The 15,082-nt window shown below is 53.8% G+C and overlaps 1 protein-coding gene across 2 annotated transcripts in view; it reads right to left on the reverse strand.

The window, feature by feature from the left end:
* The window catches only part of LOC144732672 (neuroligin-4, X-linked-like), a 170,596-nt gene that overhangs the window by 95,345 nt on the left and 60,169 nt on the right, over nt 1-15,082 (reverse strand). Inside the window, exons 2-3 of one of the 2 annotated variants that reach the window (XM_078614223.1) lie at nt 14,423-14,482; nt 6,693-6,842 (exon numbers count right to left, since the gene is read on the reverse strand). In XM_078614223.1, the coding sequence (XP_078470349.1) occupies nt 6,693-6,842; nt 14,423-14,482 (210 nt within the window). The remainder of the gene's footprint in view (nt 1-6,692; nt 6,843-14,422; nt 14,483-15,082) is intronic. The other variant, XM_078614224.1, reaches the window with a different exon arrangement.

A 15,082-nucleotide genomic window follows, 5' to 3' on the forward strand; every position in this document is an offset into this window, starting at 1 on the left:
ATCCCGGGACTGTTAATCACTCTCCCGAACGTGCGAACGCGAGAACAACGCGGGCGAGCGAGCGACAGGTGAGGGGAACGCGGCATTGTGCCCACACGCCGCTCGCCACCCCCCTCCTTCACGTATCCCTGGAGAGAGGGGACCCACAGGAGCCCCCTGCCGATTCGTTCCCTCCGTAGAGAGAGAGATCGTCTCGGCCCGTTCGCGGCACACAACGACTTCAAGGAAGTTAGCCAGGTGGACCCGGCTCGGTGGCTGTTCAGCGGTCAAGGAAGCGGAAGGTCACGAGTTCACAGCCTGATTGTCGATTGACTCCTCGATTTATTATCACTCCCGGGTCGATAATTGAGTACCACTTTGTGGGGAGGTCAACGATGGTCATGCTGTCGATAGACTCGCCCGAGGCATGGGGATGTGGACATCTCCACCACTGCCGCAGTGCTCACTTGAGCAGGACACCCCCTCGCCAGAGCGGTTGGCGCAGTTTTCTTAAATGCGTTTGTGATCATTTGCCCAAAATGTACTTACAATTGCACCGTCGGCATCATATCACGTGACGAGGAACCCATGCGGAAATCTCAGAGCAGTGCTTTGTGGGAGAGAAAATGGCTGTGCACGAGCGATTTCGCCAACCATTCTTCAATTGAATGTTCGTCCTTTGCATATCCGAACGGGCACTTTCCCACACGCTCTGCCATGAGATCGTTTGTCGCATGGCAGTCTTAATCGGATATTGTTTTTTTTATTCGTAAATATACCACTTGGCCAAACCAAGCACAATAACCAAATTACTTATATGATAGTTTTATATGATATTATGTTTATAAAACACTGCTGAGCGGGCTGAGGCCATCAACGTGGGCTCCTCGGTGGCGAGATGTTAACTCCCTTGCCTGGAATACAAGAGGTTGTGGGTTCGATCCCGACCCTGATGCCTGTATATATGGAGTTTGCATGTTCTCCCCCGTGAGGGTGTGGGTTTTTGTCCGGGTCCTCTGGTTTCCCCCTCCACATTTAGAAACATTCACAGTTTCAAGGACAATGCATATATTATCAGAGTGTGTTGTTTGTTTGAATTTTGACCACAGGTATTGTGGTTAATGCACACATAATTCCTCGTAAAAAGGTTTAAGTTGTGTTGCCAGGAAAAAGGGGAAAACCCCTATTATTATTATTATTCACAAAGAGTCTTTGGCTGTTATACATTTGCACATGACAGGCTACGATGTTGAGCGATCATTTGCGGCCAGGTCGCTTCTGAAAAAAGAGCTGCACAGCCCAGTGGGCCTTACCTGAAAAAATAACATAAAGTTTGAGTTTAGTTTTAACTCGCTCCACTTGATGCACCCCGGTGTAAAGACCGGATTCGAACCCAGGATCTCAATTGGTAGCCAGCTCAGTGCTCGGGGCACCTCGAGTTTGCTGAAATGTTTCGTCCATTTCGTCTTGACCGCTGGCCCTGAGCCACTGAGTTTGTGTTGTTGTTGCTGCTGCTGCTGTCAAACAGTCACTACTGGTAACCACCCTAGGTGCCGCCTCTTGCCTGACCCCTTTTAGAAGTTTCGTATACACAGTCGGGGCCAGTAAGGCGGGCGGTGGGGACCGGAGGGTGCTTTCATGCGGCGGTTTGTGGTGTAAAACTCCGGCTCTGAGTGTGCACTCTTCATGGTAATGTTGAACAGCTGAGTGGTGCAGTTACCCCATGGTGTTAAGTGCAGTCTCTACCTCTCTGGCCTCTCTGGGTATGTGTCATGTGGAAGGGCTATTGCCTGAAACGTCACCTATTATGTATATTTTGTATTTTAAGGTTACGTAGTTATTGGCGAGCGCCCTACACAAAGTGAGGCTTCAAGTTTAGTCAAACGCAACGTTCAAGGGAACTCTCTAAAAAGTCAAGCCTGCATTTGAAAAATAAATTCACGTTAAGAGCTAAATCTAATATGCTCAGCATTACCATCAGTGCCTATATAATAATAATTAACAGACTGCTTGTTATACGGCAATACGCTACCCCTGTATATCACGTTATAATTTGTATCACACGTTGGGACTGCAGACAGCTTCATCATGAGTTAATTTCTACACATAAGCTTCAGTTCTGTTCTAAACTAAGTTATGAAGACTGAAATGAAATTCCCCAAAATCAGAAAGGTTAATAAATGGCGACGCACGCGGCTGTCGTCGAGCCGAGGCGTGTGATGACGTTTTTTTTTAGAAGTTAATTTTAACAAAGTTAAAACCCCCGTGTCAACTCTCACGTCACTTACATTGGAACAAAACTATTTTGATGAATTTGGTAGGAGTAAAAAAACATATTTGAGTTGTTATATCAAGACCACTTTTATTTATTTATTTCCATCTGATGTTGAAATGTCTAACAAATGATAATGGTGGCTAGACAGATAATCCAGATGGCTGAGCAATGAGCCCGTCAATCTCTAGTGAGATCCTAGAGTGGAATCCATGCGACCGTCTGTGAGACAACGTTGGTTCTCAGGGCTAGCGAATCCACGGGCTCAGCCTTATCAGCAATGACTGCACGCAAAAAACCCACAATCAAGTAACAAAATTGCGACCGCACTTAATCCCGCGAACTTTCCGTCTCTGTGAATTTCAAACATCCGCTTGACTGTCACGTGACAAACATACGTAGCGGGTGGGTGAGAAAGTGCGCCCCCTGCTGTGTCACGATCACAGAGGTGGCTCTGTGATGTCCACTTCTGCGGGCGTTCATTCACACACAGGGCGGGCGGGCGGGCGGACGGGGGGGGGGCTGGGCTTGCACTGCCGTGTGAGAGATCCCAGTAGATTCTTCCCCTCGTGACGTCACAGTGATGGCACAACGGGGATCGAGTTGCGTAAAAAGGACAAGCGGCCGAGCAAGGGCGATAGATGAAACGAAGTGTGGGATCTCTCACGGGTCATTTGTGAGCGGAGAAGCGGCGACTGGCACGTGGCGCCCGCCATGATGGCACCACCCCCATAGCGGTGGGCCCCGTCAAAACCTTGGCCGCAGCTGGCCACTTTGTGCCACAAACAAACCCCGCCCCCCCCCAAACAAAGCAGAGGCTGTGGCAGACAGTTACTATCGGCATCACAGCTGGAGTGCAAAGAGCTAATCAGCACCTCGCGACAAGGCGAGCGAGCGCGAAGCGAGAGAGCCGTGGAGCGGAGCGAGGCGGCCAGGGGCGAGGAGGAGGAGGACGAGGAGGCGGCGCTTTACCTCGTCGGCGCCTGCGGACGACGAAGAACTTGCACCGGAGAGGCTTGCAGCAGGCGAACGATGATTTAAACTTTAAATGGTCCTCTTAAATAGTCCTCTTAAATAGTCCTCTTAAATGGTCCTCTTAAATAGTCCTCTTAAATGGTCCTCTTAAATGGGACTCGTGCATCGCGCGCTTTAATTCCGCGAGCACATTTACAGCGGCGTTCACACGACTTTAACTCCTTTTTCGGACCTCGAACTCTTTCCACAAGAAGGGGGACTCCATCCTCCCCCCCCGGGACGCCACCCGCCCCCCACCCCCACCAGTTCATGCGTCCCTAGCCCGGCCTGTGGGGGAACCATGAATCGCGTGGTGAGATCCGGATCACTGCATTTCTATCGTAAATTCGCGCGAAGCTGACATTGAAGCGGCGTTTTGGAGAATGTGCAGCGTGCGGTTATGAATTGCCCGGCGCTGACTGCGGGGCGGACGTTGGGACCGTCTTCTTCCTGGCCACTCACAAAATGAACCAAATTTATGGCAACGCAGGAGGAAGGACCGAGGCGGGGGGAGAGGGGGGGGCGGGGATAGAAAAAAAATCCCAAGATCCCATTATGGATTCCCACAAAACCTCGCCCATATACATCAGCCGCATGCCCCCAGAAGGCAATGCTCCGTAAATATAATAATACACTCATCTGTGCAGCCGCGTATCTATAAAGCGGCAGCGTGCGCGTGCAGAAGAATAATTTGTTGCCATGGCGAAAAGGAATTATAAGGTATTCAAAGTGTATCCGTTAGCGTTCTTACAAAAAATACGAATCGCATTTCACGATCCACGAATCGCCCCGCTACCCCCCCCTCCTCTCTGTATGTGTCTGGCGCTTGTTGAACGACGTCGCTCCTTTTTGCGGCACCGCTGTAAAACCCTAACGACGTTTTATGCGCCGAGGAAGAGTCGCGGCAGACGTGGCGAGCCGCGCGCGAGCGGAGGAGGGGCACGAGGTCTGGGGTTGACTCAAGAGGAGCCGGCGAAGGAAACATCAGAGGGGAGGGGGCCCGACCTCTCCCGCGTCGCTCGCCTGCCCCCTACGACGCCCGCCCGCCTTGCGCGGCCTCACTCGGCGCTCTGCATCGTAACGCCGTCTCCCTTGTCCCCCACCACTCCCCATGGTCGCCCGTCATCAATCCACTCGTCGCATTTCCATCTTCATTTATTCCGCGCATCGTCACCACCACCGCCACCACCACCACAATTTTACAAGTATATCCCACCCACTCATCTCGTTCCATCTCGCCAATCATGGTGCACCGTAGTGAGTTCACCGTACAGCGCGTTGGCCAAGGCGCTTATATCAATGCATGATAAGACGAGACATCTTACAAGATGGCTGCTGCAGGTCATCGCGTACAAAGCGGAACGGCTACCGGGGCCATCGCGTGAGAGTCACGGGCCAGGCCTGAGCCACCACGAAGGCGGCGATCAAAGAGGTGGAGGCTGGAGACCCTGGCGCTCTGAGATGAATCCCCCCGAGAAGCCCGGGGCGAATGGAGCCATGAGAGAGAGAGAGACATTGCTAAAGCGGGCGCTGGTAACGCCTTTGATGCTGAAACTGCGGCGTTTTTTTCTCTCGACGCTACCGACGCGAGGGTATTCTGTCAGGGCGGAGGGAGAGAGAGGGAGAGAGAGATACAGAGGCGAGCGACTGGTCTAGCACGGCCCAAGCTCGCTCTGCCAGGCGCCCAACATCGTTCGAGACATCGCGGATGCCCGGCGGGGCGAGAGCCAATTGTATCTTCGTCCGTGGAAATGCGGGCAACTTTAGCGCACCGTAACTGCACATTTTTTGAATGACATTTACATTAAAAAAATTACAGAGCTCAAGCCTACGGGGCTGTGTGTGTGTGCGTGACGTCTATTTGCGGGAAGCGCTGTGAGCGAACAGAGCCCCTTGACGAGGCGCTTCCCCGATGTTCACCATTCGTGCGCGTTCCACATTCGCTTGGTGTCACCGTGTTTCTGGCACCTGGTGTCTCTCACGCCCTGGGCTCATAATCTCCTCGCTCTTGATTCGTTCATTGAGTATTGGCTAAGGCCACCTAGCGATCGAACCAAGTGTTGTGTTATTGAGAAACCCTCAGCCGCACGGACACAGTCAAAAAATGTCGTAAATTAGTTGGCGATGCTGCTGCGTTGGCAGTGGTGCACGAGGTTCGTTCAGTGGTGCCCAAGTTTCGCTAAGCGGTGCACAAGCGCCACCACTTGACGCAACTACACCGAATGTTTTGAGTTTTTCGTTTGTTTGTTGTTTGTTACGAATCATAATCGATCGGCTGCGAAAACCTACACCCGAATGTAATCATATAGCTCTTCCTCGCCACCTGGAATCGCGAATGATGCCAACGATTTCGCGATGCCAACGTAATTGGCATCGTTCCTGCAATGCTCTGATTGATATACCGATCGTCCACTTACGGGCAACGCTTACGAGTTTATGCCGTCTCCCATCGCAGAGTGCTCAGAGCCCCGGGCAGTGCAGTCTGTGAGCCAATCGACCTCTTTAACCCCATCGCTTCCTTCTCCTGCTCTGACGAAGGGCTTCATGCTTGAAACGTCAGCCGACTGCATGCCGGCTAATGTTGTAAGGGGCGTGGTTATGGAGGAATGAGGTTGAGTGTTTTGTTTGCTCTTATGCAAAGGACCCGTGCGTACGATTAATTACATCGATTGTTTAAAGCTAGGCAATGTGCCGGTTCAATAAATTCTGTCCCGTCACTTCCCATGAAGCAGTGCTGCAGGTTTAAAATGTTCTGTTCGTGTGTTCAATTCTGTGGAGCTACTAGAGTGATGGAGGCGGAGCTAGTTAGCTGAGTGGGCGTGACCAAGTATGTGTATTTAAAAAAATGGGTGGAGCTGGTGGAGGGGGGGGCAACCAGCAGTCACCTTCAGGCAAATTTGAAAAACATTACGCGAAAGCCGCAGAGTTGCGTGGGCCGCATGTGGGTGCCAGAGCTGAGTGTGGCGGGGCGAGCGAGTTTGCGTTGCACATCGGTGACGGCGCCGGCTCGGCCCGACGAGCTCGGGGTTATAAAGCACGGCGCCGTGAGCACAGAAATCCAACATGCGACCAACATGCGACCAACATGCGACCAAAACCCACAAAGGCCACGAAGCATTGCTGCGGGGAAGAGAGCGCGTGTGGGGGGGGGGGTGCGAGCTGATTTCGTAGCTGCGGGAGCCAACTCTCCAAATGAACACGTTGGTCTCACCCTGACCCCTAGACCCAGCAAAACCAGCTCGCAGTAGCGGCCTCTCCCACCGCCCCTCGCCCCACGGATGCCCAGGGCCTCCCGTTTCGCCGCTCGTTCGCCTGCCGGTCGGTTTTGCAGCTCACGGCGCCGGCGTGACGCGATCTCCGTCGGGGGTGTGGTGTGTGTGGGGGTGGGGGGGTCTCCGTACGCCCCGGGTCCGTACGCGGCACTCACCTAGGACGCCCAGTCTGTAGTTGAGCGTGACCACTATGACATTGCCGTAGCTCGCCAGGATGCTGCCATCCAGCAGATTGCCCGTGCCCTCCATGTAGGAGCCACCGTGAACGTACACCATGACCGCCTTGGGCCCACTGTCGCGTATGTCTGCGTTGGGAGACATGGCACACGCACCAAAGAACGCACCGTGCACATGCACGGCTGTTAGTATCGCGAATAGGCGCGCTCGGCAATAGCCACGAGCGGACGCGTTGAAGTAAACGTGGCGTGAATTTTGAGACGGGTAACTTGCAACGACCTCGGCCTGGCGATGAACAACAAAACATCGGCGTCGTTTCCTGCTCAAAGTGGAGTGGCTCACGTTTCCCATTTCCAGACGTGGGCCAGGGAATTCCACACTCCTATGGCGGTGATGCGTCTTTCCAAAAATGAAAACCGCTGTTGACATATCTACGGAAAGTGGTACCTATTTTAATGCCCCCCCCCCCCCCGAGGGATGATGGGTTGAGCTGACCCTCAATCACCACTGCACGGTGCGGCCAGATTTACTGCTAACCGAGGGGGATGTTCACGATGGTGGGGTGACGTCCCCTGAAGGGCACGGCTCTTGCCTCGCCTCCACTCGCGAGCCGAGCCAGGCACCTCCGAATAAAAACGATAATTTATCGCCCTCTGTCTATCCGCTGCTGGATGAAGGCCACCACGCGCCGTGTGTCGGTCACGTGGGCTGTTTGACCATACTTCGCCGGTGCGAGTTGGTGAAGCGGAGGCGGCTTGGGAGGGGAGAGCCCATTACAGTAGTTCATCACTCGCCACTGATGTTAGTCGGGAGTTGAACTCGGGTCGCAGGGTTCACATCACGGCGCCCAAACCGCTGCGCCACAACTCGCACGGACCGCCCTAATTGCCTTGGAATCGGGCCATAAATGTCCCACGGAGCCAACCTCCTTTCATTAAACACCTTCGGGTCGCTCGCTATGTTCGGGACGTGCACCTCATAATCCGTTTTTGCGGCACCGGCCCCCACTCCATTAGCCCCGGGCGCAGCAGCACCATCGCAGCGCGCCACCGCTGACGGGAACGCCGGTGGCTCTGCCTCCACACCTTTTGCGTTGGTTGGTTTTATGGTTGTTGTTGTTGTTTCTCTGCGACCGAGGCCTCAAGGTCAGCCTCTTAATGACGGGCCACAAATCTGTCGCCGGGGGCAGTTCCGTCTCGCGCCAAATTATTGAACTCGAGGAGGCTCGGGCGGGCGGCGAGTGCCGCGGCCGGCGAGCGTGGCGAGCGCGACGGAGACGACTCGGGCGGGCACAGGTGCGCCCATCGACCTACTCGCACACTCGCTATTGAGCGATGACGCTTAAATGGCGTCCCTGAAGGGCCTTTCGCTTCTAAGGGGGGGCGGTGGGGGGTGGTGGGGAGAGGGGGGAGCGCGCTATCCGCGAGCCGGCGGGGGTCTGCGGATTGCGCGCGGCCAGATGTGCCAGGTGGTTTTGGCATTAAAAATGCGGTAATAAGCGCGGCAATGTCCGGCCGCGTGCACGGAATTACTCTTGATGAGGTTTTATGTTTGAATTCGCGGCAATTTGCGTGACCTTGCGTTGAGAGTCTGGTCGTGAACTCGGGCTGGGGGCCGCTCTCTGAATTCCCTGGCGCGCGGCACTCAATCACTGCTCACCGCAGAGTGGAATGAGTTTCATTTAAACCGACACACCACGTCCAGTACACCTCCCGCTGTATGGCTGTGGCTACTGGCCACCTACTAAAAAAAAACGACGCCGTTAAAAAATTTCGGTGAGAAATTAAATGCTGAGTATCGTGCACATTTGTGCAACGCTTTGTTCCCAAGCCTAACGTTAAAAGTATCAAATATATATATTGTACCCATGACGTACAGAGAATTTCCGGGCAGCTTTGATACAGAATGACTACATTAAACATTCGTAACAAGCTGTCTGGGCGATGCGAAGACGCAACCTTTCCGTATTTTCGTGTTTAAGAAGTGGCTGCGCACCCCAGGGGCCATACACAGAGAACACATTCATCGCATCAATTAGGCCTCTGCTTCCCCCCCGCCCCCCGACTCTGGAAAGATTTGCGCGCTGTAGGGGCGGGCAGATCTGAGCTTTGTAGCTGAGTTCACGGCTCCAACGCGAGCAGCTGGTTTTCCAGCCGAATTTGGATTCTGAGCGGCGGCGCCGCCGCCTCCGCGCGCGCGCGCGAGCGGCAGTTTCGGCGCTGCGGTTTGTGAGTGAGCAGCAGCATGTTAATTGCGAGGCGCGCTCATTAGAATGTTTTGCGTGCGCCTCGCCCCCCGATCTGCTGCCGCCGCTCGGCGTTTCTCGCACCGCGCGCGCGTTCGGGCACCAGCGTCTGCCGATTGCCCGTGGGTCCTCAAGCGGTGCCATTCCATCTCTGGGCCTGCGGGTTTCCGTGCGGGTTTCGCACGTGCTTGGGCCTAAGAGTTTAAAAAAAATGTATTATTGTAAATGGTTTCAGCTTCATAAATGTACATATGGCAAGAGAACCCAGGGGAAACGTCTGAAAACAGAAGGCGTTTTGTGAGTGGGTCCTTTATCATGGAAATCCCCACTCATTTATGTTTGGTCACGGAAGCACAAAGACCCCGTAGCGCAGCGCTGCAACTTCATCGCGCTTCGAGTCGCTGGACACAAAGTGAACGCAGGGAAATGCCGTGCACTAGGTTCAGGAGAGAGCGAGGGGGGAGCTTCTGTAGCGCACGGCTCTCTGTGCTGCTCTCTCGCTCTCTCTCTGCTGTCGAAGTGGGGTGCAAGGTGACGCAGTGACGCCGTGGACTCGGTCGATCCACACAGGAGAGCGAAATTAATGAGACGCCGGCGCGAGAATGTTTCATTGGATGTGCATTTGTCCGATGGCGGTCTCATGAATGTAGCCAGACTTATTACGTTGATAGATGAATGGCCATTATTTATGACTGGGTGATGGGGCCAATGAGAATAGGCGTCTCTCGCAAATTTGTTTAACTGGACAATTGGGTCACAACAAACACAGTACACCGCGCAGCAACACCGATGTCAGTGTTGAAGCTAAACAAGACGCACAAATTAAAGAAAACAACACGAGAATAATTAACACAGATGACAAACCAAATGACGCATGCCCATGGTAAACAGACCCACAAAAACGAAAGCAAAACGAGAACAAAAACATATCGCACACAAAAATAATCCAAATTCAATAAAGGGGGGGGGGGGGGGGAATGATACAGCTGTCGGACAAGTTTGTGAGGAGTTGGGCTTCTGGCAGGCAGGGCCCTGGTGGTTGGTCCCGGTCGAGTGAGCCCGAGCGCGTAGGACCGCACGCCGAGGAGGTAGCCAGCAGCTCGCCACTGCGGCCCCACGCTCACCATGGGCCCTGGCGGAGCCGGCTCTGGGCAGGGCCTCTTCAGTCCAACAGCTGCTCTCTGCCACGTGTGCCTCGATGGCACTTTGCCGCACATTAGCTTCAGCGAGGTGGCCTCAGTTTCCATAAAGAGGAGGCACCAGGCATCTGGCCTCAATGTCACTTTGCCAAACATTACTCTCACCACAGTGGCCTCACTCAATTCCAGAGGAGGGGGGTGGCACCGGGCCTCGGCACGGGGCGAAGCGGTGCATTGTGGTACCTGGCACAGCAGCTCGCCGACTTCCCGTGGGGCGCGGAAATGTGTATCGATGAAGGGACACGAGCTCGATCAATGGGCGGCGAGCCAGGAGCAGAATATTGGGGCAGTCAACTGTTTTGGAGATTGAGCCACGGTCACTGAGGCCGGTGCGTGGTCTTCCCTTCACAACGACAATATCACCTTGAATGTGCGTGACCTTGACAGGCTAAGAAGGTTAAGAGCCTGGTGCGTACATAAATAGGTGGCCACCAGGGCTGGGCAGGTGTTGCAGACGGAGGGCTGCGAGGTTAATAGGACGGCAGAACCGGAATGCATTCGGTCAGCAGAATAATTCATTGCCTTAGATCTATCTGTGGACTAAAATTTCACGTGTGACATGTGCTGTCCGTAGACAGCTCCAAGGGACGACTCTCATCTTCCATGTCGCTCTGTGCGCCACTGCTCTCTTCGTCTGTCCGCACATCCGCCCCCTTGTTGATCATCGTCCAGCGTCGTCGTTCTTTCTCTTCCTCTCGGTCTTTTCCACAATAGTCTTGCCTCCATCTCCTCCTTCAACTAATTCTCTCTCATTGTCAACTCCCGAATCCAGATTTACTTCCTGCAGCTAATCGACTGAATACGTCCCAGTAGAACCCCCACCTCCTCCTCGCAGATTAAATCGATCTTTGCGGAGATTTTATGTCATCCCCTGCTGTGCGTGGTGGGTTTTCTCCAGGTCCTTAGATGTCCTCCCACATGCCATAATTGGAATGCGCCAACCATTGTAATGCAGGACCCTCCTAATGATGTGTCTTGGGACTCACAATGAATATTCACGGTGTGTGTGATGCTCCAGTTTCGATTTTTTTTTAATGGCTCTGCCTCCCCACACCTTTTGCGTTGGTTGGTTTTTTTTGTTGCTCTGCGACCGAGGCCTCAAGGTCCGTCTAACAGTTCGTCGGAGATAGAACAGAACTGGTGACAATCGATGCGGCCCTCATGGCCCAAAGGCCGATTATTCTTCTCATTATTATTTTAAATGAGCCTCAGAGTCGAGCCGCTACTCCTCCGGATCAAGATGAGCCAGTTGAGGTGGTTCGGGCACCTGGTAAAGGATGCCCTAGGCAGACTCCCCTCGGAACTCTACCAGGCAGCAGCACGTCCCACTGGGCGAAGACCCGGGGGCCGGCCCAGGACACGCTGGCGGGACGACTATGTCACTTGGCTGGCATTGGAACGCCTGGGAATTCCCCAGGAAGAGCTAGAGTCTGTCGCCTGGGAAAGGGAGGTCTGGAATTGTCTACAGAGCATGATGCCGCCGCGACCATCAACAGGAGCAGATGATTGAGACGCAGTTCGTGATGGGTGGCACATCTCGCGAATGTCGCTTCATCTCAGCCACGGTCCTACACAACTTGTTGAGAGTTCTTATTGAAAAATAAGATGTTCACTTCAAGACAATACTGAGCCGGTGTGAGAGATGCGACTCAGGCCGGTGATCGATGGGTCCCGCTTCGAACCATGCATGCTCGGTGACATTCTGGAGCCGAGGAGGTGATGGCACTGGTTGCGTCGTGTGAGGGACTGGAGCTTCAGGATATTATCCGCCCGTTGGGAGAGATCGCCATCCAGATGATCCAGAAGAACGCGATCCGATGAGATTTCTCTGGACAAATTCTGCCCTCGTGCGGAAGAAGCGATCGTCCAGTGGCCGGACCTCGGCTGATGCGGTCCTCCAACGGGGAAAAGTGACATCGAAAGAGCTCCGTGGCGTCGAGAGAGGGTTGATCGCCGCGGTAAATAGAAGAATAAACAACACGTGGCGTCTGGAAGGGTAGGCGCAGCGTCTTTCCGCACCTGAAGGAGATGTCACCGATTCCATTTGGTTGGCATCGGAGGGCGTCGCACTCCGTGAACGTTCCTTATCACCGAGGCTGGGTGAGTAAATGAGTAAAAGGGAAGTATTATCGTAATTATTTATTTCCGACGTAGCATGAACGCCCACCGGGGATGGCCTGCGATCGACTGCAAGAACGTCGCCCACTACGTTGACGATAATCAGGCGCTGACAGCAGCGCACGCTGGCATCATCTGCTCGCAGCAGCAGCAGCAGCATCAGCCGAGTAGTGACTGCGCGCTCACGGGAATCTTGCAGCAAGCGAAGCGGGGGGGGGGGGGTGACACTGCAATTGGACTCCAAGAGCATGGACTCGAGGGAACGCGCTAGAGGCGGTTACCACGGAAGTCCATTTGTCATGCGGCTACGGCGCCGTGCCGGCCCCGTGGGTATTTCTTCTTCTCAGCTACGTAAATACGCGGACTGCTTCGCAACAAACAGCAGCCTCGGCGGAAATTAAAGGGCCGGCCGCCCGGTGACTTAACGCGCGACCGCGGAAAGGCGCGAACGCGGAGGTTCCGGCTAAGCCGACAAGACGACGTCGTCTCTCTCTCTCTCTCTGGACGTCGGCAACGCCGCCCACGGAACGCAGCGCAGCGGAGGCGAGAAGGTGCGGGCCCTGTCGGCTGCTGTCAGAGAGGCAGCGGCGCTCCCGTGGCGCTGCTCTTAGGAGCGGCTGTTTGTCAAGGCGATCACTTCACTTGCCACCCTTCCTTAACGCAGCCGCAAATTCTAACCCGGTGCTCATTGCTGTTAGCGAGATTGTGCGCCAACCCCATTATCCTGCCAAGCTCCGCGCACCAAAAATAAACACGGAATAGACATTCCTCTGCGGCGCAGTGGTGGAGGTAAACTAGATGGTGGGGGGGGGGGGGGGCACGTGTACAGGTCCTCATTGTCCTGTCAGCCCCTCGCGTGAACAATGTGGATGTTGGCCGTCATTTAGAGCTCAAGTGTTTGGAGATATTTTTGCGAACTTTAAAGCGCCAACGACCATGCCCGGTTTCCCCCCCCCAGTGCGGCTCAGATAATATTATTAAACATTACGAACGTGATCATTAAGACGATGGCTGCAAAATACGGAGGTGGCTGTGTGACTCGGGGCTCTGAGCCATCGCGCCGCTGGGATCCTGGTTTGAATCCGTGATTGAGACCGCCTGCCTTCGATTGTAGCGAGTTCATGGTGACATGCTGGTCACCAATGACTGGCACACTAAAAATCAGCGCATTCAATTCGGTCTTTCCCTTAAATTGGGCAAAACCAACCTCCCAGAATTAATAAAATACATTTCGGTTTGACTGCCACGTGATCAAATAAGATACGTCCATAGAGCTGCGTGTAGGAGAGTCTGCACCCCCCCCCCCCCTAGTGTGCAGACAGGAGGCCACTTCAAGGGATCTCAGAGGTAATTCTGTGATATCTGCATCCGTGGGCTATTTTAGAACACGGGGGGATTGTTGCCGTTCTTTTAATGAAAAGGATGACTCGGAAAATAATGCCAAACGCGTCGCGCTGCAGAGAAGTGGCGCGTGCCACCGCTCTCGGGCGAGGCGGGAGACGCGGGGCCGTCTCCTGACGCTGCGAAGCCGACGACGACCGCCCGCTACTCGCTCCACGCCGCTGCGCAGCGGCCTCCACGGGGCCGGAGGCATCGGCGGGACAGCAACGGGCGCCCTGTGACACCGCCGGAGCCAAGAAACCCAACTTCGCTGTGGACCCCGCTCGATTGTCAAGCGGAGGCCCCGAGGGGCCGGTGAGGAGCTGCCGGGCCGCGGGGGGGTGGGGGGTGGGGTGGCCCCCCGTGGCCGGCTGCCCACCGGAGGGTGCGCGGCCGGGCTTCACGAGCTCCCCTTTGAGCGCGGCTCGTCAGCACAAACACGGTGGTACGCATTGTCAAAATGTAAACACGTCGAGCATGCACAAACCTTCCCAAACACAAAGCAGCGGTGGTATTACCTCAAGTAAATAACAAACCACGCGAGCATAACACTGCACACGGCGGGTGACGATTGAAATTCCCGATGTCACACACACACACACAAAAACGTAGAGACATGGTTTCCGATGTGTTTCGTATTGTTCATTTTCACGAGAGACTCAAGTGCAAAAAAAAAGATGCACTTGATTAGAAGACAAGAAAAAGCGTACGGCACGAGGCGCTTGTCATGCATCATGCGATTTGGACAAAAAAAAAACAATTATACCTGCATCTTGCCCGCCATCATTAGCTGTTAAATCATCTGCTGCTCTCTTTGCGTTGGCTCCTGGAGCGGATGTAAAAGCGGGGAGTACAACGGGGGGGAAAAAAAGATCAAGATCGTGAAAAAAAGTAATTTAGAAGGTACAGGCGTCAAAAAGTATTCACCGGTAGTGTCCTTTTGAGGTTCACAAAAAAGGGAGAGAGAGGGCCCCCGGAGGGAAACGAACGGAGCAGTCTGAGGCGGCCATCTTCGTGAAATTGATATCAGCAAAATGGTGACATAAAGAGTGAGAGAGAGAGACACATTTGTGCGAGATTAATAGACATGTTAGTGAACATTTTAATGGCTGGCGATCAATGCTCGCAAAAAAACCCACACTTCACAAATGGACCTTTACATTTTTGTTTGAAAAAAAACCGGATTAGTACTTTGTGTCGCGTGGAGCACATATTTAAACAAAAAATATGATGATTATTTTCATGCCGTTTTCCAGGTTCCTTGACACTCAACCCCCCACCTGTGTCACAAAACGAACTCACGCTGGAACATTCACGATTACATCAGCTCAGACGTCTTACACCCGCCTGTCCATTGCACAGTGATAATTACTCAATAAAACACACACACGCTTCAACGATTCACTTTCCACACTGTAATAAGATA

This window comes from Lampetra planeri, chromosome 43 (assembly GCF_965212315.1).
Source record: "Lampetra planeri chromosome 43, kcLamPlan1.2.h2, whole genome shotgun sequence".
In the NCBI taxonomy this organism is placed as follows: domain Eukaryota; kingdom Metazoa; phylum Chordata; class Hyperoartia; order Petromyzontiformes; family Petromyzontidae; genus Lampetra; species Lampetra planeri.